The sequence below is a fragment of the Oryx dammah genome, unplaced genomic scaffold (genome assembly GCF_014754425.2).
Source record: "Oryx dammah isolate SB20612 unplaced genomic scaffold, SCBI_Odam_1.1 HiC_scaffold_18, whole genome shotgun sequence".
Lineage (NCBI taxonomy): Eukaryota > Metazoa > Chordata > Mammalia > Artiodactyla > Bovidae > Oryx > Oryx dammah.
Window position 1 is genome coordinate 12,266,714 of NW_024070202.1, and position 24,718 is coordinate 12,291,431.

Genomic DNA, 24,718 nt, shown 5'->3' on the forward strand with positions numbered 1-24,718 from the left:
CAGCTCTATAAAATATTAGGAAACTTCGAATTTTCCTGCATATTTTATAAAAGTAAAAGTACTATGTTCAAAATAACTTTAAAGAGGGTAAATATGTTGCAAGCAATTTATCCTATTGTCTCTTTTTATGTTATCGTTCCTAATACATAAGCCTCGTCTAAATGATATCCAAAATCTAAAGGGAAAACTGGGGAAAGGGTAAATAACATGTGACCACATCTCCCTAATACTGTGGTATATTATATTATCTAAATAAAAACCCATATTGTATACATTTTTAAAATTTACGTGGTCAGCATAATTGAGAAACAATCTATGTAAGAAATATTACATGAATACATGAATGGTTGAAACTGAAATGACAGTGTAAAAATTACCCAATCAGAAAAAAGTAATATATATATATATATATATATATATAATGAATAAAAACTCAATCCTCCTTTTCCATGTAGGGTGAACCTGGTGCCCCTGGTGAAAATGGAACTCCAGGTCAAACGGTAAGTATTGATTACTTTACCGTAAGTAAAAAGTGTGTACACTCTTTGCAAGGTGGAACTTCTTTAATGTTTTTGCTAATTACCATTTCCCTTGGCATTGTAGTCTTTGATATTTTTCTAATAGCCTTCTGCCTAGTTAATTGAAATCCGTTACCTTTTAGTTGGAATTAGAACAAGACCTATTTATTTCCAGTGAATTCTTGCATATGTTAGAAATTGGAAAAAAGCAAATGATGCCTGTGATTTTTCCTTGAATTAGCAATTCTGGATTTCATTGGAAATATTTCTGCTTCTAGGGAGCCCGCGGTCTTCCTGGTGAGAGAGGACGTGTTGGTGCCCCTGGCCCAGCTGTGAGTGCTTCCAGTTTGGTTCTTTTTTATTCTTTTTTAAAAGCTTCTAATATATGCCATTTAACTTTGCACTTGACTTTTTTTCCTCTTTTCTTCATAGGGTGCCCGTGGAAGTGATGGAAGTGTGGGTCCTGTGGGCCCTGCTGTAAGTTGTGACACTGAAGAATTTGGAAGGATTGGGAGTGTGGGATGGAGCTCTCTTCTTTATTAATTCCTTGTGAAATAATGCCATTTTAGACACCTTGCCAAATGTTCTCTGAAGGGTCTGTTTATAAGAACTACTATCCTCGAGGCTTGTAATTGATATGTAAAATAAAATCTACCTCACTTGGGATTCCTGGAATGTCTTCCCTCTGATAATATACCATTGACGACAAACTAGCTGTCAGTTTTCTCTTGGCCAACATTAACTGTGACCACACCACTCTAAGCCGCTTCAGTCTTCTGTTACTGTTTTGTGAATTTACTGGGAGGAAACTTCTCACTACCTTCTCCTGTGATTTCAGGGTCCCATTGGGTCTGCCGGCCCTCCAGGCTTCCCAGGTGCTCCTGGCCCCAAGGTAAGAACGCCGGTGACCACTGTCATTACTTGAACACTTTTTATTGTGATGTGAAAGAAAGGGACTATGTTTGCAAGTAGCCAGTTACAGAACAGCAGCTTAATTGGTCCTTCCTTCCAACTGGGTACAGAACAGCTGGTTTTCTCTCTCTAAACCTGAAATAGATTATCTCTCTGCACCCTAAGCACGGTGGGCATAGATCAAGATGGTAGCATGGAAACTGACTCCATGGGGCTCCTCTGGAGTACTCTCTCAGACGAGCTGGAACTGACTAGTTGAGATCCAGAGTCTCTCCCAAGAGAGACAGACGTAGATGTAGATAGCAGTGGTAGCCGAGATGGTCAAACCGGACCAGAAAAATAGAAATGCAAACCCACAACTGTGGCGCGTCCTCAGTCACTCAGTTGTGTCCAGCTCTTCACGACCCCATGGACTATAGCCTGCCGGGCTCCTCAGTTCTTGGAATTATCTGTGGTACCAGACCTCATGAGGGAAATTATTGCAATTCTGAAGAAATTTCATAAAACTTGGTGACCTAAAACCAGAGATATGCTGTCTCATTTTCTGCTGACTAATGCCTCGGTGTCTATTCCTGCTTTTAGGGTGAACTTGGACCTGTTGGTAACCCTGGCCCTGCTGGTCCCGCAGGTCCCCGTGGTGAAGTGGGTCTCCCAGGCCTTTCTGGCCCTGTTGGACCTCCTGTAAGTAGCCATTGTCGTTAATCTAGCTGAGCAGGAGGAAGGAAGTGAAAGGAGTGAAGGCAGGATCATAGAAGAACAGAAATACTCCTATGAACCGTATCCTTCTCCCTTCCTTTTCCTTACAGGGCAACCCCGGAGCCAATGGGCTTCCTGGTGCTAAGGGTGCTGCTGTGAGTATATGGCTAAACTATGCCGCTGTGGCTTTAAATGTGTTTAATGGGCGCTGTCTCTCATTGTCTCGTGATGGACCTTGCTGCCTTTCTTCTCCAGGGCCTTCCCGGTGTTGCTGGGGCTCCCGGCCTCCCTGGACCCCGGGGTATTCCTGGCCCTGTTGGCGCTGCCGGTGCTACTGGCGCCAGAGGACTTGTTGTAAGTGGTCGTGGCTGATGCTCCCCTCATTTTCAAATGCCGTCCCTACCATCATTTCATCCCCGTCTAGACTTACCCTTGCCATCTAATCATTCTCTTTCTCTCCAGCATTTTTGATTTGTATTTTTACTATAAGTTCAGGCACCTGTATGTATACAGTCTTCCCCTCTGTCTCACACACACACACATACACACACACTGTGTGTCCCCTCTCTCTCTATCATACACACACACACACACACACACACAGACACACCCACCCTTCCTGTTCTCCTGGAACATCACCCAGAGGTCAGGGAGGCACATGTCTGTTGTACCAGTCTCATCCTTTCGAGTCAAGACTGTTCCCCTGTACTCGTTGACATGTGAACTGAGCGTATTTCACAGAGAACTAAAGCTCGCGTTACCTTGACTCATGAACAGTCCCCGATGTTTGTCTCCCAGAGAGGATTGTGACAGATGTCTGTCATTTGACCACTGTTTTGTATTGGACCCTAGGGTGAGCCCGGCCCAGCTGGTTCGAAAGGAGAGAGCGGCAACAAGGGAGAGCCTGTGAGTAGTTCTGTAGTCACAGTTTTATGGAATTACTACTGTTTCAATCCAAAAAGTAATACTTCTACTTTTTTTAAGTTATTGCTTTTCTCTAGCTGGATGTAAAGACAACTTTTATTTTCCTGCGTTTCCTTTTTTTTTAATTAAATAGGGCGCTGTTGGGCAGCCAGGTCCTCCTGGCCCCAGTGGTGAAGAAGGAAAGAGAGGCTCCACTGGAGAAATCGGACCCGCTGGCCCCCCAGGACCTCCTGGGCTGAGGGTAGGTTCCAAACGCTCTTGACACCCAGACATGCCAGAGGCACGCCTTCATTGGGAATTGGTTAGAATTACCAAGTGCATTTTCTAGATGAAGGAGGCATCTGCTTTCCATCTGCTGTCTTAAATCACTGACTCTCAATTTGATATGTTATAAAATTGGTCTGGAAACAGGGTTGACCTACTTTTGCAGAATGCTTCTCCCACACATTCCTTTGGGGTTTGGAGAAAGTTTTTTGGCTTGGTTTGTTATCGTATCCCCCGCTGAAGGGCATCAAGATTTCTTGCATGTGTGCCATGTTTTAATAAACTCTACTCTACCTGATGGAAGAATTTTCTCTGATTTTCTTCTGTGTTTTGTGTACTTTGTTCCAGGGAAATCCAGGCTCCCGTGGTCTACCTGGAGCTGACGGCAGAGCTGGTGTCATGGTAAGATGTCCATTATTCATATCCTGGAAAGGAACTTGATGCCTCTGGTGGTGGGTATGACATTGGCTTTAACAGGCTCCCCTCCCTCTTCTTTTAAATAGGGCCCTGCTGGTAGCCGTGGTGCAACTGGCCCTGCTGGGGTGCGAGGTCCCAATGGAGATTCTGGTCGCCCTGGAGAGCCTGGCCTCATGGGACCCCGAGTAAGTTTCAGATTAATTCTGAGAAAGTCACACCTGGCACTGTTTCCTTTTTTAAAGGGATGATTAATATTTGAAGACAACAATAAAAAAAAAATCAAAAGTTAATTTGTTAGTAAACTTGCTGACAATTCTCTTTTTAATTTAACTTTATCAAAGCCCAGTAGATATTTTGATGAATTTAGTTAGTCCATAAATGTCCTATTTATTACTTGATACAATGGCTGTGAGGTTTTTGGAAGAAAATATTTATTTTAATATATCCAAATTAGGTTGGTTCTCCTATCAGCATGAATCTTTTATCTCAATTTGTGAGTTTTATATAAGGTGTTCACAAAATGTATTAGGACTATACATTATCAGTTTATTAGATTCATAAGTGAGTCATTTTTCTAGCAATCACAAAGTGCTATAATGTATTCAGCATCACACTGGCCATGGAGAAATGACCTTTAGAGCTGTAGACACTCTAATCCATAGCAATAGAGTAATTTTTTGCCTCCATTATCTCTTATGGATGGGTATCAACTGTAATTGTACCATAAATAAGTAATAAAGACGCCAAACATAGCAATAAAAAAAAATCCACTTCGAAAACTGCTTACTAAAAGTATTTGTTTTTCTGTTACAAGATAGAAAAACATATATGTTTTGCCCATACAGTATTGCTCAACAGTTTCTTGAGATATCTTTAAATGGGTCAGTTGCAGTAAAATTCAATAAAAGGAAAGGCATTAAAAATAGAATGAAGAAAGTTTTCAGAGCTTTCTCATACCTCCTGGCTAGGGCTAATATCCCTAATTTTTGCCCTAAGGCAACAAACAAAAATTGGGAGAAAAGTGCTTTTGTGACATTTCAATTCATTGGAACCTTGAGTACATGTGTGAAAGTGCCAATAGGAAGGCATCCTCATTTGTTTTACAGGGTTTCCCAGGTTCCCCTGGAAATATTGGCCCAGCTGGTAAAGAAGGTCCTGCGGTAAGTATCACTTATATTTTCAAGGACACTTATTGCACCCTTATCAAGTCTATTCTGTAGCTTATTTACACATGAAGACGTTTATACTGAAAATAAGTATCAGCCACACATAAATCTGGGAATGCAAAGTAATAGATTGTAATTACAGAGGCCAAATGAGCACAGAAGCAAAAGGAAAAAGAAAAACAGGGCAGGGAAAATTGAAGAGGGTGATAAGGTTTGGAAAAGAGAGAAGGGAGGAATTGTGTACAGATGAAATTGACTTGGGTGCGTGTGTACTGACATCCTATTCAGAAAAGGAAAATGGATTCGTAACTTACTGACATCTTCTAGAAGAAGTTCTATGCATTCAGAAGATGATTCTGTTTTATCCCCATGGCAGAATCGCAAGCTTGAGGTTGTGAGATCCCATAGATGCTGAGTGAACATGAAATAAACTCTGGTTTCAGGGTCTCCCTGGTATTGATGGCAGACCTGGACCCATTGGCCCAGCTGGAGCAAGAGGAGAGCCTGGCAACATTGGATTCCCTGGACCCAAAGGCCCCACTGTAAGAATCACCACCACCTCCTCTCCCTCAGCACTTTTTTGCATCACATTTCATCAAAACTCTCATTTCTCTCTGGCATCAGTCCCCTCTACCTCAAGGGGTCCCTTTCAACACAAGAAAACTGCAATTTACCACTTACCACATTAAAAGTTGGCCTCCAGTATGTCGTTGTGAAAACTCACATCCTGAGTTGCTTACAGGTGGACCTTGTTGTAATCTAGAGCTGCACAACAATGGGTCATGCCTCAGATAACAGAACTCAAGGATGAGGAAGCTTAAAAAAAATAAGACATCCGTATTTCAGAATTGTCATGGTTAATTTGACATTAAATGTATGTTTTTAAAATGTTTATTATAGGGTGATCCTGGCAAAGCTGGTGAAAAAGGTCATGCAGGTCTTGCTGGCCCTCGGGTAGGTGCTCATTTCTGTGTGGCTTTATCCATGTGGTATTTATTCACGTAGGATACGCTCCTTGGAAAAGACCCTGATGGTGGGACAGATTGAAGGCAGGAGGAGAAGGGGGGCGACAGAGGATGAGATGGTTGGATGGCGTCGCCGACTCAGTGGACATGGGTTTGAGCAAGCTCCAGGAGATAGTGAAGGACAGGGAGGCCTGGCGTGCTGCAGTCCGTGGGGTCACGAAGAGTCGGACACGCTTGAACAACAACAACACATCTTTGAGGCCATTGCATATCGTTCCATCACTTTCTTTCTACGATGGTACCCCCAAGGTTCTTTTTACAATCAAAAAATGTCTTTTCTCTTTAACCACATTTAGAAGGCAGTGAGCTATAGAACAAATCAGAATGTATACTAAGAAATATTTATGGATGCTTTTGGCTTTTATTTAACTCATTTTGTGATTTAAAAGCTATGAATATGCTAGTAGCATTCTCTGGCCTTCATAAGTTGCCCTTCATCCATGGATTTCCCGTAAGCCATATCAAAAAGTCAGTAGGCAGTATTTGGGCTTCAGTTGGGGACCCACAATATATTTAATTCATGCTAAAATGTCAAGCTTTGTTTTGAGGAAATCACACATGCTTTAGGGAACCTTACATTGTCTGACTCAGGAGTGATTAACACTGAGCCTTTCTGCTAAACATTTTAGGGTGCTCCAGGTCCTGATGGCAACAATGGTGCTCAGGGACCCCCTGGACTACAGGTGAGTATTCTCCCACTCTTGTCCTATTCTGCCCTAAAATGAATCTAATCCCACAAATGTGGCCATTTCTGTTTTTCCTCCAATCTGAAAGTTATGTAGCTAGAAAGCAAGAGTGGCATATGTCTCTATGTGATCTTTCCTATCACTTTCAGGGTGTCCAAGGTGGAAAGGGTGAACAAGGTCCTGCTGGTCCTCCAGGCTTCCAGGTAAGTCAGCTAAAACACACAGACTCGGGGTCCGTATGATTACTTTGGTCAGACTGTCCAGTTGTAAATCACTATACCATTCTCCCCCACCACACAGAACATGATTTCAGAACTGAAGCAAATAGATAGCGAGTGAGAAGCTGCTATGTAACACAGGGGCCCCCAGCCTAGTGCTCTGTCATGACCTAGAGGGGTGGGATTGGGGTGGGAGAGGCAGGGTGGCTCAAGGGGGAGAAGACTTATGTATACTTATGGCTGATTTACAATATTGGCAGGAACCAACACAGCATTGTAAAGCAAATATTCTCCAATTAAAAGTTTTTAAAAAGAACTGAAGCAAAGAAGAGTACATATTTTTCAAGGCAAACTTTTCTATAAGTCCTTCATAACCCACAGTGGTTAGTGATCATATTGATATTAGATAGTTCCCCCAAAAACCAATTATTAGAAAAACCCCCAAATATAGTCATAAAGATGAAGGTTTGTAATTTTTTCATCTAGGGTCTGCCTGGCCCTGCAGGCACAGCTGGTGAAGCTGGCAAACCAGGAGAAAGGGTGAGTAAAACAAGTGATCATAAATTTACCTAAACTTGGGAATTTTTCTCTGTTTAATATCCTACTGCAGTACAATTATACAAAAGGAAACTTCATATTTCATGCGTTAATGATAGTATTCCACGTATGTTGGTACTGTTGGAGAGAATGAGCCAAGTTACTCATTTTCATTCAAATTACTTTGTTTTAAGGATTGAATGAAACATCACATTATGGAAGTGAAATATATCATGAACATTCCATTTAATAGCCTTACTTTTTTGTATTGTTCTTGGTAATGTTAAAATACAGAGTATTTCCCTCTCCACAGAAAAGAAGTGAATGCACTGATTTTCCATCAAACTAGGCCCTGAAAAATTGCTTTTAATGTTTTTCTTGGCATTCAGACACGACACCGCTATTCACAATCAGGGCATGAGCTCTGAGTCATTTTATCTCTAATTGTGATGAATGTGCTTCAATTCAGTTACATTCTGTGGCCTGTTCTCCTTTGTCAACAGTGGGGCACATTAAGGAGACAGCTGGTCAGTAATAAAGGAGATACACTTGGGTATACAATTAACTAGGTAATGGGCAGAATATGATTGTTTCTATTAAGAGAGCAGTCTGTTATATAACTAAAAATAGGCAATGTCTGATACTGTTCATCATCATTATTTATTATATTATCAAAGGAGAAGAGTCTTTTGTCACCTTTAAAAAAGCAATACGCTAAATAATGAGAAACTAAAATTTTCTGCTACCAGGTTCTAGGGGAGATCTATCTTTCATATCAGTGGAATTCTCACTTTTTTTTTTTATCTTTCCATACACCACTGAAAGTTTTCTTGTTCCTAATAGCCTGTGTACTTATACACTCACGGAGGCAGAGCCCATTTGGCTTTATTTTACTCTTTCAAAAATTTTCTAAACATCGTAAACATAAGCGGATCTAGAGAAAATACGTAAATGTCATACTTTATTTATTCCCATGTTTTGCCTAGGGTATCCCTGGTGAATTTGGTCTCCCTGGCCCTGCTGGTGCAAGAGTAAGTATTACTTTCATAAACTCCTGACAATATTTTTAAAACAAATATTGTGCTTTCTTCTAAAAACTACTGATGACCTTGTAACAACAAATTTCTGATACTCTTCTGTAGTCAAATAGATTTCTAAATTGATAATAGACTTTTGTATCTAATTGCTCATATTTCTTACTAAAAATCTACAAGGTATAAAAAACATAAGTGAACTAATATATGTGTTATATTCAGTGACTTATACATACATGTGAGATATGTTTATATGACAGTGACTTGACCTGAGCTAAGGAAAAGTAATATCCTATTAAGATTTAAAGTCAATTTTTCCAATGCCTGTTGGTACTCAAAACCTAAAATCTGAAATCATGAGCCTACTCTTATTTAAAAAATTAAATAAATTTATACAATTTGTCTGTGGTCATTAGACTAACTGGAAAGATTAGTTGGCCCCTATAGTATCCTGTTATGTAGCTAGTTACCATAGAGCTGGGATGCCCACATAAATGTAGTGATATAAGACCATTGGGAAGATCCCCTGGAGAATGAAATGGCAAGCCACTCCAGTCCTCTTGCCTGGAAAATTCCATGAACGGAGGATCCTGCTAAGTTACTGTCCATGGGATTGCAAAGAGTCACACAGGACTGAGCAACTTCACTTCTTCAGGACCATAGAACCAAATTGTAACAAGGGTCTTTGAAGCAGTTACAGTGTGGACTTACATGTTAAATATTCTGAAGCATAGAATACTATGTTGTAGTGATACTTACATGCAAATTGGGATGTGTTTAGATAGGTATAAATAGACATATATACAAATATACACATTTCATATATATATTTTGTTTTATATATACACACACACACACACACACATATATATATATATATTTACACCTGTTACATCCCTATTGTGTGCAATTGTAAAAAGAGAACATAGATATGAGGATATATAACCTTATTTACACCTGGTATTGCTTTTCACTGAAAATGATACAATGTTTCCCTTTGAATACTGTGTATAACTGGCATCTGTTTTTACCTATGGAATTATTAATATCACAGAAAAAGACCGAAAAGAGGAAATGAATTCTAAAAGTTGAACATTATACCCGAGAGGCAACAGATTTTGACTTTGTAGCCACAGACCACTAGAACTGAATAAAACCTTAGAGATTATCTCATCCCATCCTTTTGTTTTACTAGTAGAGAAATTATGGGAAAGTAATTGTAATTTGCTTGTAAATGGAGAGCTGGGATTCAGAAGCTAAACAAGCATGAACTCTGATGTATAACATGATATCTCGGAAAATGATGAACAGCACAACACTTCTTCTGATTCCTTCCCACAGGGGGAGCGTGGGCCCCCAGGTGAAAGTGGTGCTGCTGGGCCTACTGGGCCTATTGGAAGCCGAGGTCCTTCTGGACCCCCAGGGCCTGATGGGAACAAGGTAAAATGTGATATTCTATATTGCTGGTTTGGCCCAGTATGCTCTAGAATAAGTAAAATCCTTTAGAGTAGTAAATGAATTATTTCTCAGATTTTTAAAATTTACTTTCAGTACAGTAATGATTTCCACCTCAGTAAATAACAGTCTGATTCTAGTAGACCCAAATTATTCCAAAGGAAGCAAAACCCCGGTGTTCTACACACATAAATGAATTAGTATGGGTTTTACTCTTTTCTCATTACACTATTCATACTTTTGTCTTAATCTAGAAACACCGTATATATCTGGACACAATTTTTAGAGAATGAAATTTTACTTTCCCAACATCCTGGAGTAAAATTTTAAAAAGTAACTAAATTTTAATAAGAGAATTTATGATGATAAAAACTAACTGGACAGTACTTTCATCTCCAAAACCTAAGCCTGAAAACTTATGTTTCAAAATAGAACCTGTGATTTAGATCTTAAAATAGATGGAATTATACATTTCTGAAAAACAGATTACTTCAACCGCAGTAAAGAGAAGGCAATTTATACTACTTCTGATTCTTACCTTTAAGGGGTAAAGAGTCACTATAAAAAGCTATTTTGGTATATGGAAGGATATTGGAAAAAATAACAATAAGGTAAGAGGGCGAGAGGAAGGAAGAATGGAAATATTGGTTCTCTGAGAAAGTACTTTCAAAGGGTTTTATGTTGGAAGCCAGTCAACAGGTTTTAAGTACGTGGAATTGTAAGGCGTTATAGAAAAATGGAAGCTATAGTCTCCACTCTTAAGGAGATTAAAATGTAAACATCTCCCTGGTTGATGAGGTCTCTCCACATTTCCTGTCTAGGCTGAGAGACTTCACCTTGAAACATGTTTGTGGGCACACATTCTTCACTTTCTGCTTTCCATTGTCGGTCCTCTCTTCTCCTGCAGGCCTGCCTGCCTTTAAGAGCAGGTTATAGAAAACTTGGCGGCACCCATTCCCACCTCCCACTTCTCTTTAGTCCCGGGTCGTTAGCAGCGTCTCCCTCACTTAGAGCCTCCCTCTTTCCTTCCGTAGACCTCCTTTGTGTCTCTCTACGCAGGAGAGAATGCTATCCATTAAATGTATCAATTGGAACCCTTCAAGAGTTCCTCTCTCCACTTTCTTCTTTTTACCACAGAAATAATTGATTTCGCATGTGTTTGATTCAAGGGCGAACCGGGTGTGGTTGGTGCTCCAGGCACTGCTGGTCCATCTGGCCCTAGTGGACTCCCAGGAGAGAGGGGTGCGGCTGGCATTCCTGGAGGCAAGGGAGAAAAGGTACTGTCTCGGCGTTGGGCCTTAACGCATACTGTTGATGAACTCTAGCAAACAGGGCTGCACAAGGTTAACCTTTTTTGTGTTTTTTTAAACAGTTCTTGGCAGGTGGTCTGGTAGCATTTTGATATCTATCTGTATACATTTCCCTCTGCCACCTAGCACCTACGTGTTTCTAAACTCACCAATCTGGCAAAATTCCTTGCTACCATGGAATTTCACGCAAACAGATGGTGTTGAGTAATACATGAGGCTCATTTTAATGCCACTAACAATAATGCCTCCGCCTGCCCTAATTAATGGGAAGAAGCTATATTGAACAGCTGTCAACCGTGCTGCTGCACTGCTTATGCCATAAGAGGGATCGGCCGCTGAAGCCCATTGTGATGTTGCCTTATAATTCTGTCCACAGGAGTTTGTACCTCACTTGATTATGCTTCAGGAGGCTGGATGGAAATTAGTAAAGAATAGTTAACACTAATCTGGAAAGGGACTTGAATTTTTGTGTTGTTGTTATTTTTTCCTTCCATATTTCTATCAGATGAGTATTTCCATTCGATTTGTTAGAATATGGTAGGAAATCAAAACATTACTAAAGATCTTAAAGGAATAAAAAGGTATTATAGCCTCTTCTGTAGGAAAAAAAAAACCCAATTTTGATTCAAAAGTTTGGTTGGGAAATAAAAAGTTGCTTTTGCTTTATGCTTTTAGGGTGAAACTGGTCTCAGAGGCGATGTTGGTAGCCCTGGCAGAGATGGTGCTCGTGTGAGTAGAATTCTGATTGTACTTATATTGGTTTGGTTTTTTTTAAACATTTCACTCCATTTGAGTTGAGAAGCTCTCCAAAATGCAACTGACAAAAGAGGGAGTCAAGGTTAGTAAAAGGGTATTCCAATCACATCATTTTACATGTTCCAAAAGAAAAATTCAGAAGAGGACTTACGCCCTTGAAAATTACGAAAATTATGAATTGTCTCCCTTCCTTAGTTTTAACTGTACTGAGTACAAACTACCACCCCCAAATCTCTGGCTTTAACAGAACATTATTGTTTAAACTATCATAGGGCTTTAGGGAAAAAAAAGCAGTAATTCTTACATTTTAAGAAGCCATATCCTCTAACAAGGTTCTGTATACCCTAAGAATTTATCATTTAAGAGCAGCCCCAAGATTAACTGTTAATGGCGTGGAGGTGCCAACGAGAGTCCCATCAAGGTATAATAATCCTACTCTGGAATACTGGCATCATGGCCTTTCTGGGCCATAAGCCCCTTTGGTTCTTCTCATCTCTCTCTCGGTGCTGGGACACATTCATCATAGTCCTGTCTCTGAATCACATAGTCCTAACTCTTCTTAACAAGGCTAGTCATTGGCTACCCTCCAGGGAATTTTAAAAGAGCAGAGAGTTCAGACCTCTGCAGTTCCTAATCTGCCATAACCTAGACATTTCCGTGACCTTCATGGCTGCAGTAACGCTACTCCTTGGAGTGGCTTCTGATGCCTTGATAATTAGAACTGAAGTGCATCCAAGGCTTTCTTGATGTCTATCCCAAGTGTCCAGTGAAAGTGTTCCACCACTGAATAAGCACAGCAAGGGGAGAGGGTAAGTGTCCCTTCTGACGGTATGGGGTGTTATTGACAAGACTTCTCTTTTGGGGTCTAGGGTGCTCCCGGCGCTGTTGGTGCTCCTGGCCCTGCTGGAGCCAATGGGGACCGGGTAAGCATGCATTTTCACTAACTTGCAACTCTCTGACTGATAGCAATATCAAAAATTCCCTGCTGTCCTGGCCCCAAAGGGCCCTAGCAATTCATTTTTATGCCTTTGTATAAAGCCCATCTATTTAAAAACATACCTGTTAGTATGGGGCAGCAGAGAACAAATGCTACGTGGTTAAAGTTCTCTTCCTTTCTATACATGTGCCTGGTATCTGAGCTATACTTTAATCCCTGTCATTTGTTTGAAAGTCTTTTGGGGTTGCCCATTAACAATATCCTAATGTACTGAGCTTTGCTGAAGCCTTCAATTGTAAAAAAAAAAAAAAACACAATACACGTGTTCCCATTTCACATCGAACAGTCCACTTAAAATAGACATTATTTATTATATTGTGCAAATTGCTGCAAGTAGATCAGCCTCATGTCCATCTAAAAATTAAAACATCCCCCTTCTGGTATTGCGGACACTGATTTACAATATTTCTACAAGTGTTATGACCAATACCCCTTCAACCTCCAAAATGAATACAACATTAGGCAGAGTAAGAGTCCATTTCATTTCTATCTCTGAGACGTGGATTAGTCACCTCTTTGGATGCAATTGTGAACTCTGACGAGAACCCACTGGCTACCTCTGTTTCCTTTCCTGCCTACCTCTTTGAGCATCTGTGGGAGATGCACTGATGCACTCATTTTTGGTCCCCTTGTAGGGTGAAGCTGGTCCCGCCGGCCCTGCTGGCCCTGCTGGTCCTCGTGGTAGCCCTGTAAGTAGAAACCTGGATCAGTTTGGACACTCATAACTTTTAGACACCGATGAATCTGAGATTTGCTAAGACATTTTGCAATGCCTTCTCCCACCTAGGGTGAACGTGGTGAGGTTGGTCCCGCTGGCCCCAACGGATTTGCTGGTCCTGCTGTGAGTATCACGTGATGAAAGTTAATCCGGAAACACCCCAAGTGAACAAGTAGAGTGCATTGAAACACCTGAACTGTAACTGTTCCTTTCCAACAGGGTGCTGCTGGTCAACCTGGTGCCAAAGGGGAGAGAGGAACCAAAGGACCCAAGGGTGAAAATGGTCCTGTTGGTCCCACAGGCCCTGTTGGAGCTGCTGGTCCATCTGTAAGTTGAGTCCACAAGTGGTCAACACAGCCTGGGCAGTTACCCATGAAATTCGGTAACAGCATGTATCAATCAAATGCCTACATCACAGAACATATCAGATAGAAGACTATTTTTAAAATGAGTTAACACATGTGTACCCACTTTACATATTATAAAAGTATCATAAATATTGTTTTATCTCATTTGTTGGATAACCCCCTAAAGGTGGTAATATTGAAGTGGGAATTTTATGTAACAAAGATAATCTCTAGATTTGCTTCTACTAGACATGGAAATAATCCATTTGAAGAAAAGAGTAACGTTTATAAAGGTTGTTTTGTGATTTGACCCCATCTTTCTTTGTTTCCATTTAGGGTCCAAACGGCCCACCTGGTCCTGCTGGAAGTCGTGGTGATGGAGGGCCCCCTGTGAGTACTTAAACTGGATTTGTATCGTTTTTATTTCTTCAGAAGCTATTAGGGACAACTAGAGAGTTTGGAAATTTGGGGTAATTTGGACTCTAATAAGGGGAGTCTTGAGGCGCAAGCTAACTTTGTTTGGAGAAATTCTGATACTGAAGTTAGGGGTCATGTTCCTGGAATGTTAACTTAAATTCCAGCTGGAACTCAGTGCACTGTATATTCTTACCACTTCACTCGAGGGAGTAATAACAAGGTTAAACCCAGGTAGTTTCATTGTGAAATGGGTAAAATATTTCTTTGGTACCTTTTATCCCTCTACTGATACACCCCTCTTCTGCCTGACCAAGTCCCTTCCCTGGGTTACACTGACTCCCTAGAGACCCAGAGCTCCCTAGGAATGAACTCCACTTGACTCCTTCCTCCTCTCGTTGGACAGCAGTTAATACCCTTGGTCTTTTACTGTACCTTCCTCTGAAAACAAAATGACTTACTCCATGTCCATTCCCTTAGCACCCAGCCAGGTGGTTAAGAGTTACTAATATATACACATTGATGTATATAGGATAGTGTCTTGCCTTTATAACCATCATATAATCTGATAGCATTTCAGAAAGAACTATCAGAGCCTTAATGCAAAACACGTGCACTGCAATCTGGGCCATGCTGGTCAGGAAGATGTGCAGAGATGGAGGGTCTTCGGGGTCCTGGTTAAAATAATACCCTCTCCAGGGCTGTCACTCCCTACTCTTTGATCCACCCTTGGTTGCGTGTATTGAGGATTTTCCTTCTTACCCAGATTACCGGAGTTGGTGCTGACTGTGGAATTTTAATGTGCTTGGCTTTTAGGGGGCTACTGGTTTCCCTGGTGCTGCTGGACGGACTGGTCCCCCTGGACCCGCTGTGAGTAAATCACTTCCCAAATGTCTTCATTTATTTACTCTAGCCAAAACCCCTAGCCTCTAGTAGGAAACTGTTAAGAAACTGTCTATGGAGAAACATGCTACTAGTATTTTGCTATGACTTTCCTCATCTGAAATCAGTTGTTCTGAATCATTATGGCAAAATCATCAGAAATTATATTTTCTAATATCAATTTAAGAGGCTTTTATTCATATGAACACAAGTCCCCTTGCCCCTTTTAGGGGCATGGTGTCTGTTTAAAAATCAAGACACTTTTAGTCACTTATCAGTTATTTCTATATCTAATTACCCTTTATGGCCAACATTGTGCCTCCATTGTTAAAGTATAATTGTTCCTCAATTTAAAGGTGGTTTGGCCTCTAATTTAATTTTGATTCAGACTCTCCTGTCAGGACTCAAGAGAATTTAATTAATTACCAAGGATTAAGTCTTCCGGTTAAGGTTTCAGGGGAAAAAAAATAGCAGAGATGTTGATTTCTTGGAATCCCTTCACAGGTTCATAACAGGAAAATCTTCATTCCCTGTAGGCATTTAATTAAACCTAGTTGGGAGCATATGTGATTCCTCAATTATGAACAAAATGCCTGTACTGGCTTTCTTCGAAAAGAAACAAGTAGAGTCCTCCAAAACCCACAGTCCCATTCATTTGCAACTGTCTACTATAACTCAGCATAGCTCTGATTCCAGTATGCTGGCAGCTGTGGCCACAGCATTGCTTTTCCTCACAGACATTTGCCATACCCTCTGCCTCAGTTGTTCAGTTTATTACAGCCTCAGGAAGGAAGATGAAAATTGCTTCTTTCTACAAGAAAGATTGTTTAAAGATCTAAACATTTCTCCAAACTGGCCAGGATATTATTTTGTGGCTTCAAATTGTTGATATCTTAATATTTAAAACCTCAGCTGCTCTCTCCCTGCTCCATGATGATTAACAGAAAGTAAGTGACCTCATACATTTGCTCACAGGGTATCTCTGGCCCCCCTGGCCCCCTTGGTCCTGCTGGTAAAGAAGGGCTTCGTGGGCCTCGTGGAGACCAAGGTCCAGTTGGTCGAACTGGAGAGCCAGGTGCCGCTGGCCCTCCTGGCTTTGTTGGTGAGAAGGGTCCCTCTGGAGAGCCTGGTACTGCTGTAAGTGATTTCAGACTCTTCTTTCTTAATACCTTGTGTTGAATTAAAATAAGTCCCATATACAAATCTTCATGCGGCATATATATTGGTTGATGAGTATTGCAGGTTCTCAAGTAGAACTCAGTTGAGCCAGGAAATCTATCCAACAGACATTGAGGTGTCAGGGCTTCAGTAGATACTCAGAAGGCACTGGGTGGAGGTAACAATAAGTGAGGGAACTCGCTGTTGTATCAATAGAGCCTTTTAAGCTGTTGAGGGTACCTTACTGGTACTGGGATTAGAGCAAACTTCTATCGCTGTGGTCATCCTACTGTAAATTGATCAATCTCAGTAAGCTATCAATTTTTTAAAACACGCAGTGTGCAGTATTATTGCCACCTCTGAAAAGTGATTTTACTAGACCTGGTTTAGTTAGAGGCCAAGGTCAAAAATTTTTGCTTCCCAGCATAAATTCTATGACTCTGTTCCCTCACTCTGTGATGACTTCATTAATTCCAACCTCGTGTTTTTAAATGCTATTCCACTGGTCTCAAGGAGAAACCAGGTACAAAGAAATATACATGCCAAAATGGAAACTAATTGTCATCACTAGAGAAAAGATAGCCGAAGATATGTCCTACTAATAGGAAGTCACTAGCCTTTTTTCTGGGTTTCCCTGGTGGCACAAGGGGTAAAGAACCTACCTGCCAATATGCAGGAAACTTAAAAGACATGGGTTCAATCCCTGGGTCGGGAAGATCCCCTGGAGGAGAGCATGGCAGCCCACTCCAGTATTCTTGCCTGGAGAATCCCATGGATAGAGGAGCCTGGTGGGCTACACTCCCTGGGGCCACAAAGAGTCAGACACAACTGCAGTGACTTTGCACACGCACAGCCTTTTTCTACACTAAGGATAAACCCATTCTCAGAATCTCAGACCAACCTGTATTATCCTATAGGGCCTTCCAGTAATGCCCGCATTTTTTATTGCTGTTTAGGGACCTCCTGGAACCCCAGGCCCACAAGGTCTTCTTGGTCCTCCTGGTTTTCTGGGTCTCCCAGGCTCCAGAGGTGAGCGTGGTCTACCAGGTGTCGCTGGATCAGTGGTAAGTGTTTGACACCATTCTTATCCTCATTAACATAATAAAAGATGTTAAAAGCTGCCACTTCAACTGTGACAGATTGATCACTGAATAACTCCACTTAAGATTTTTTTATTCATGGCATTTCTTTATACAGATCACATGTCACTTAACTGAGAAGCTTTAATACTACCTCCCTTAGACACATGTTAGAAAGACACAGCTTAACATTATGCAGAACAATTCCTGTTCTTTTTTACATGCTTAACAACAATACAAGCTCTAATTGCATTTACTCCTTTGTAGTACAAAATGCTAGCATCATTTATCCTGGAGCAAGAATGAAACTCTGCAAGTTCTGAATCATTCCATTAAACCTAGTATGTGACAGAAACTAGGAACCATCTAATCTCCATAAACTCTCACCTTGATGAATTCATTTTATCTGGAGTATCAGATTAAATGAGGCTCACTTGGTTTAGGACATTCCCAAAGTACATACAACTGACCATCTCAGTGTATAGGAGGAGGGCAAGGATGACGCTAATGACATTGCTTACCATTAGGTGGCCCCTCACTTTCCATTTACCTTCTCTTTCAAAACTGGAATCCCCTGACTAGGACTGCTTTGGGAGAATGAGACTAGCCCTCCATCCAGTGAAAGGAATTTGGTCTTCTCTGCCTCTTTAGGGTGAACCTGGCCCCCTCGGCATTGCAGGCCCACCTGGGGCCCGTGGTCCCCCTGGTAATGTCGGTAATCCTGGCGTCAATGGTGCTCCTGGTGAAGCCGGTCGTGATGTGAGTCCAACATTTGGTTTGTAAAATCTAACTTAGCAGTACATCACTGTGTGCAACTTTGTAGCCTGAGCTGAAGTCTAGTTGTACTAACCACTCTCAGGACTGAAAATACTAAAGATAACTTGGAATGAGTCTTTAAGTAGCATACTTCAAGGTAGCCAAAAGATTATAAAAACACCTCTAAAAAAAAATCTAGGTTTGCAAGTTTCTTGTTCCTGTTTTTGAACAGCCTGAAAGCGGGTTCTCTATTGGGCACTGGGAGTAATGAAGGCAGGTAGCCCAACTGTAAGGGGCCGGTGGGCTACAGTCTCTCTAAGTGCCTAACCTGGTGTGATGTCTTCACAGGGCAACCCTGGGAATGACGGTCCCCCAGGCCGCGATGGTCAACCGGGACACAAGGTCAGTATGCCTCGTCATTGTCTGTGACTTCAAAGGGGACTACAGTACACGCCAGACTGATGCTGAGCTTCATGTTTGCCTTCCATAGGGGGAGCGTGGTTACCCCGGTAATGCGGGTCCTGTTGGTGCTGCCGGTGCTCCTGGCCCTCAAGGCCCCGTGGGTCCCGCTGGTAAACACGGAAACCGTGGTGAACCGGTAAGTGTGTCAACAGCAGCCCCTTAATGCTGTCATCCTTATCGGGCTCCACCCCAGCCTCCCCATGCTTGGGAACTGGGTGGGGCCTAGGGAGGAGGATCTTGGCTGCTAAGTTGTGTTTTTCTTTTCTGATTCACAGGGTCCTGTCGGTGCTGTTGGTCCTGTTGGTGCTGTTGGCCCAAGAGGTCCCAGTGTATGTACATACAGATGGTTTCTGTGCAGCATTTAGGGAAGATCAGTCTAGACTGTCCATTAAGAAGACAAATAATACATAGACTATATATATATTTTTAAAATTTAGTCCATGTTGAGAGTTGCTACAGACAGCTTTTAATCTCTTGTATTTCAAATCTCTTCTTATTGGTATTAAATAATCACAAAGATTGGACTTCCTCAGTGGCCCAGAGGGTAAAGAATCTGCCTGCATTGCAGGAGACCCAGGTTTGAGCCCTAGGTCGGGGAAGATCCCCTGGAGACGGGAATGGCAGCCACTCCAGTGTTCTTGCCTGGAGAATTCCATGGACAGAGGAGCCTGGTGGGCTACAGTCCATAAGGTCACAAAGAATTGGACACGACTGAGTGACTAACACTTTGACTTTCAATCACAAAGATTAGCCACTTAACAGAGAGTTGAACTAAAGAAGATTAAGGAAAGAGGTGGGAGTATCACCCACCTGGCTTTTAGCCTTTTCACATATTGAATTATGTTTGTAAATAGACTGAACAATATTTTTGAAGAATTGAGTGTTGTTTTTTAACCGTAAATGTCCTGTGTGTCCTTCTTTTTCTTCATAGGGCCCACAAGGTATTCGAGGTGACAAGGGAGAGCCTGGTGATAAGGGTCCCAGAGGTCTTCCTGGCTTAAAGGGACACAATGGGTTGCAAGGTCTTCCGGGTCTTGCTGTAAGTACAGTATGGAGAAACAGCTTATGTCTATATAGATCTTAAAGTCCTTCAGCTAAGAATGAACTTCCTCTGAATTTTACTGCTATTGTTCTAAAATGTCCTACGTCGTATTCATTTCCTGTTCTCTGGCCAATTCCATAGCTCAGAGATAATGCTATTTCATCCCAACATGGAAAGGTGAGGGTTAGAGGAGATAGAAACATACATATATGAAGATCTCCTGGCAACAATGTCCTTCAGCCCCACTTAAATAAATATAATTAGAGGAATGACTAATACTGCACTGTGAAATAGCTTGTAGAAAAAAATAATAATTGAATAAACATAATGAAAGAGGCCCGTTTTACATTTTTAATTTTCACCATCCAGAGTCCATTGAAACTGAAATTTTCTGTTCAGTTTTTTAAAATCTGCTCATCGACATGGGTTCTAAAGGTGTGATTTTCCTGTTCTCTCTTTAAAGGGTCATCACGGCGATCAAGGTGCTCCCGGTGCTGTGGGCCCCGCTGGTCCTAGGGTAGGTAGATCTAAGAGATGTTTATCTCTGAAAAGAGCATACGGCAGACCGTGAGTCCCAGACCACTCCTCCCTCGTGGGGAGTTCACTGGCGCACACAGACTTGGTGTCCTTCTTTCCTAGGGCCCTGCTGGTCCTACTGGCCCCGCTGGCAAAGACGGTCGCACTGGACAACCTGGTGCAGTCGGACCTGCTGGCATTCGCGGTTCTCAGGGTAGCCAAGGTCCTGCTGTAAGTATGATTTGGGGAAATAATAAAGGGCATCACTGACCTACGGGAATATCTTCTTTAGAGCAAACCAACACAGTGAAGGGCTTCCTCGGTGGCTCAGAGCGGTAAAGAATCCACCTGCAATGCAGGAGACCTAGGTTTGATCCCTGGGTTGGGAAGATCCCCTGGAGGAGGAAATGGCAACCCACTCCAGCGTTCTTGCCTGGAAAATTCCCTGGACAGAGGAGTCTGATGAGCTACAGTCCACATGGTTGCAAAGAGTTGGAAACGACTGAGCGATTAAGCATATAAGACCGTGATGACAACACATTAAAGTAGTCCCCCATTTCCCTGCTTTCTAAAATATATAAAAATTATCTGTACCTGATGAACTCTTTAAGCCCATCCCTGCAAGTATGCCTTGGAGCAAGTTGTTATTACATGAATTTGATTCTGTTTTACTTATTAGGGCATGCTTTTGTGTGACTCTCCATGGAAAACCTGTTATCATTGTTGTCTCTCACTGTGACCAAATTCAGAGCCTCTTGTCTCTCACTTCCACCTTTGCAGGGCCCTCCTGGTCCCCCCGGCCCTCCTGGACCTCCTGGCCCAAGTGGTGGTGGTTACGACTTTGGTTTTGATGGAGACTTCTACAGGGCTGACCAGCCTCGCTCACCAACTTCTCTCAGACCCAAGGATTATGAAGTTGATGCTACTCTGAAATCTCTCAACAACCAGATTGAGACCCTTCTTACTCCAGAAGGCTCTAGGAAGAACCCAGCTCGCACATGCCGAGACTTGAGACTCAGCCACCCAGAATGGAGCAGTGGTAGGTTGAGATACCCAATCAGAATGACTCTTCTCACAAGCTAGGCCTTTCAAAGTCATCTCCCACTGATATGAAAGGGTATTTGAGTCAAAATGGCATTATGTAAAATCCTACCCAGTTAATAAAGTATTTTCTTTTTCCAACCAGCACCCATTTTCAAGATTGTCTTGATTTATATTTCTGCCCTTTCCATGGTAATATATGCCCTGATTTTGATTTTCATGGAGAGGAGAGGAAGAACTGTCTAATTTTGAAGATAGTCACCCTCTTCCTGTTGATGTGGAGTAGACAATATAACAGTATTATCAAAAATGCTACTTTTGGGAATCAGAATTTCTCAGTAGTGATTATTAGAACCTATGCTCCTCTCACTCAATGAGAGGTTTTATGACCTAGGTCTTTTTCTTTTTAAGGTTACTACTGGATTGACCCTAACCAAGGATGTACTATGGATGCTATCAAAGTATACTGTGATTTCTCTACTGGCGAAACCTGCATCCGGGCTCAACCTGAAGACATCCCAGTCAAGAACTGGTACAGAAATTCCAAGGCCAAGAAGCATGTCTGGGTAGGAGAAACTATCAATGGTGGTACCCAGGTAAGGCATTTTACAAACATTCCTTTTCCTATTAAATACTATCTAGCACTATTTGCTTTTTAATTATCCTCATTTCGGCCTTTTACCAAAATGGGCTTTTTAAAAGAACCTGCTCTGTTCTTGGGTTCTGTTACTTCCTGGATTGCATATTACAGATAGATTGATTGGACGTGTCCATACAATCCAAAAGTTATTATTCAAATATGACTTGACTGATAGTCACTGGAGAAAGTGACAATGTCACATAGTGCAAAGGGGTACAAGCCATCATCTAGTCCAGTATCCAGGAACATATGTTTTCAAGATGTGGGCTTTTCTGAATTTCTAATTAAAAGTTTTCATCAACTTTATTGGTGGAAAATAAAAGGGTCTAACTCTCTACCTTCTTGTTCTCTTATTTTTAAAAAGAAACATATATGTAGAGAGAGAGAAGCTTTATCCGAAATAGGTCCCTTTTTGAGATGACTTGCCTCGGCATGGTCGTTCCTGTGTTCCTTCTCGGTAGCCACTATTTCAAAGACAAGTGAATTGAGTCTCCTTTAAAAGTACAGGTTCATACCTGAGTCCATTATTCTTCTCTATACCAGAACATTTTTTTTAATCTGACTTTTAGTATTGAGTCCTCCTTCATTTAACTGGAATGCCCATCTTCTTCTCTGTAGTTTGAGTATAATGTTGAAGGAGTAACCACCAAGGAAATGGCTACCCAGCTTGCCTTTATGCGTCTGCTGGCCAACCATGCCTCTCAGAACATCACCTACCATTGCAAGAACAGCATTGCATACATGGATGAGGAAACTGGCAACCTGAAAAAGGCTGTCATTCTGCAAGGATCCAATGATGTCGAGCTTGTTGCCGAGGGCAACAGCAGATTCACTTACACTGTTCTTGCAGATGGCTGCTCTGTAAGTAATAGTGGAATATGGGAAAAGCATTAATTTGGGAAGTGGGATAGTGGAGTTTAGACCATTACATGAACAGATGAAAGGGAGACCTAACTTATTTTTCTTTCATAAATACACTTGTTTAAATTCAGATGGTAAATCCAGAGCATTCTTATCAAATCTTGCCTTCTGAAATTCTCTGAAATACTAAAATATATACTATGTTCCATGTATTATTTTTCTTTTAACATGTTTTTTAAATGATGATGTAAAGCCATAACTTACAATTACTTGAGGTTAAAAAGCCCCAGGCTGTAATTTATAATATAGTACATAATGGGCTTCCCAGGTGGCACTAGCTGGAAAAGAACCCACTCGCCTATGCAGGAGACATAAGAGATGTGGGTTTGATCCCTGGGTCGGGAAGATCCCCTGGAGAACCCACTCCAGTATTCTTACCTAGAGGAGCCTGGAGGGCTACAGTCCGTAGAGTTGCAAAGAGTCAGACATGACTGAAGCAACTTAGCAACACATGCATAATAAAATAATTATATATGAATAATATCTGATATATATTTCTACATAAATATGTATTCTATATAATTATATATTATACAATATAATTGTATGTAATATATCTAATTATATAATATGATACAAGATGATTAGATTCCATAACAGTACTGCTTTATGCATATTCCTGTCTTCTCTTTTTAAACAGAAAAAGACAAATGAATGGAAGAAGACAATCATTGAGTATAAAACAAACAAGCCATCTCGCCTGCCTATCCTTGATATTGCACCTTTGGACATCGGTGGCGCTGACCAAGAAATCAGATTGAACATTGGCCCAGTCTGTTTCAAATAAACGAACTCAACCTAAATTAAAGAAAAAGGAAATCTGAAACATTTCTCTTGGCCATTTCTTTTTCTTCTTTCCTAACTGAAAGCTGAATCCTTCCATTTCTTCTGCACATCTACTTGCTTAAATTGTGGGCAAAAGAGGAGAAGGATTGATCAGAGCATTGTGCAATACAATTTAATTCATTCCCCTCCCTTCCCCCTCTCCAAAAGATTTGGAATTTTTTTTTTCAACACTCTTACACCTGTTGTGGAAAATGTCAACCTTTGTAAGAAAACCAAAATAAAAATTGAAAAATAAAAACCATGAACATTTGCACCACTTGTGGCTTTTGAATATCTTCCACGGAGGGAAGTTTAAAACCCAAACTTCCAAAGGTTTAAACTACCTCAAAACACTTTCCTGTGAGTGTGATCCACACCGTGAGGTGCTGACCAGAAATGAGCTGAGGTATTTGTGTTTTTTTGTTCAAAATACGAAGGTGCTAATTAACAGTATTTCAGATACTTGAAGAATGTTGATGGTGCTAGGAGAATTTGAGGAGAGATACTCCTCTGCTGTTGAGCTGTATTGTGTATTTTTTTCATTTGACTTAACATCAGTACTTTACATCTTATTCCCACAAAGTAAGTGGATCATTTGCCCAACATTGTCTTCTTCTTTAAATTCAGCATTTGTTCTTTGCCAGTCTCATTCTCATCCTCTCCCACGGTTCCAAAGAAGTCTTGTTTCTTGGACAAGCAGAAAAATTAAATTGTACCTATTTTGTATATGTGAGATGTTTAAATAAATTGTGAAAAAAATGAAATAAAGCATGTTTGGTTTTCCAAAGAAAATATTGAGTAGAATTCCTTGCTTCAGTGCTCTTCTCAATACAAACATAGATTATAGCAGCTCCACCAGCCGTAATACCAAGTGTTTCTCATTAGATAGAAACTCTGCAAAAAGGGCAGTTTGGTATGGTACAAAGAGCAGAGAACAAGGACCCTGCAGATCTGAGCTCCAATTCTGGCTCAGCTCCTTCTGGCTAACTGACCTTGGGCATT

At 41.2% G+C, this 24,718-nt stretch overlaps 1 protein-coding gene across 1 annotated transcript in view; it reads left to right on the top strand.

Moving 5' to 3' along the window:
- The window catches only part of COL1A2 (collagen type I alpha 2 chain), a 36,405-nt gene extending 12,412 nt beyond the window's left edge, over positions 1–23,993 (top strand). Inside the window, exons 13-52 of the mRNA XM_040260442.1 lie at positions 456–500; positions 797–850; positions 951–995; positions 1,357–1,410; positions 2,013–2,111; positions 2,237–2,281; positions 2,382–2,480; positions 2,979–3,032; positions 3,184–3,291; positions 3,663–3,716; positions 3,818–3,916; positions 4,838–4,891; positions 5,341–5,439; positions 5,798–5,851; positions 6,552–6,605; positions 6,758–6,811; positions 7,313–7,366; positions 8,350–8,394; positions 9,739–9,837; positions 11,022–11,129; positions 11,838–11,891; positions 12,788–12,841; positions 13,551–13,604; positions 13,703–13,756; positions 13,853–13,960; positions 14,317–14,370; positions 15,211–15,264; positions 16,252–16,413; positions 17,391–17,498; positions 18,165–18,272; positions 18,618–18,671; positions 18,760–18,867; positions 19,007–19,060; positions 19,663–19,770; positions 20,237–20,290; positions 20,413–20,520; positions 21,070–21,328; positions 21,742–21,926; positions 22,589–22,831; positions 23,532–23,993. Of these exons, the coding sequence (XP_040116376.1) occupies positions 456–500; positions 797–850; positions 951–995; positions 1,357–1,410; positions 2,013–2,111; positions 2,237–2,281; positions 2,382–2,480; positions 2,979–3,032; positions 3,184–3,291; positions 3,663–3,716; positions 3,818–3,916; positions 4,838–4,891; positions 5,341–5,439; positions 5,798–5,851; positions 6,552–6,605; positions 6,758–6,811; positions 7,313–7,366; positions 8,350–8,394; positions 9,739–9,837; positions 11,022–11,129; positions 11,838–11,891; positions 12,788–12,841; positions 13,551–13,604; positions 13,703–13,756; positions 13,853–13,960; positions 14,317–14,370; positions 15,211–15,264; positions 16,252–16,413; positions 17,391–17,498; positions 18,165–18,272; positions 18,618–18,671; positions 18,760–18,867; positions 19,007–19,060; positions 19,663–19,770; positions 20,237–20,290; positions 20,413–20,520; positions 21,070–21,328; positions 21,742–21,926; positions 22,589–22,831; positions 23,532–23,678 (3,507 nt within the window). The 3' untranslated portion in view covers positions 23,679–23,993. The remainder of the gene's footprint in view (positions 1–455; positions 501–796; positions 851–950; positions 996–1,356; positions 1,411–2,012; positions 2,112–2,236; positions 2,282–2,381; positions 2,481–2,978; positions 3,033–3,183; positions 3,292–3,662; positions 3,717–3,817; positions 3,917–4,837; positions 4,892–5,340; positions 5,440–5,797; positions 5,852–6,551; positions 6,606–6,757; positions 6,812–7,312; positions 7,367–8,349; positions 8,395–9,738; positions 9,838–11,021; positions 11,130–11,837; positions 11,892–12,787; positions 12,842–13,550; positions 13,605–13,702; positions 13,757–13,852; positions 13,961–14,316; positions 14,371–15,210; positions 15,265–16,251; positions 16,414–17,390; positions 17,499–18,164; positions 18,273–18,617; positions 18,672–18,759; positions 18,868–19,006; positions 19,061–19,662; positions 19,771–20,236; positions 20,291–20,412; positions 20,521–21,069; positions 21,329–21,741; positions 21,927–22,588; positions 22,832–23,531) is intronic.
- The last annotated feature ends 725 nt before the right edge of the window (positions 23,994–24,718 follow it).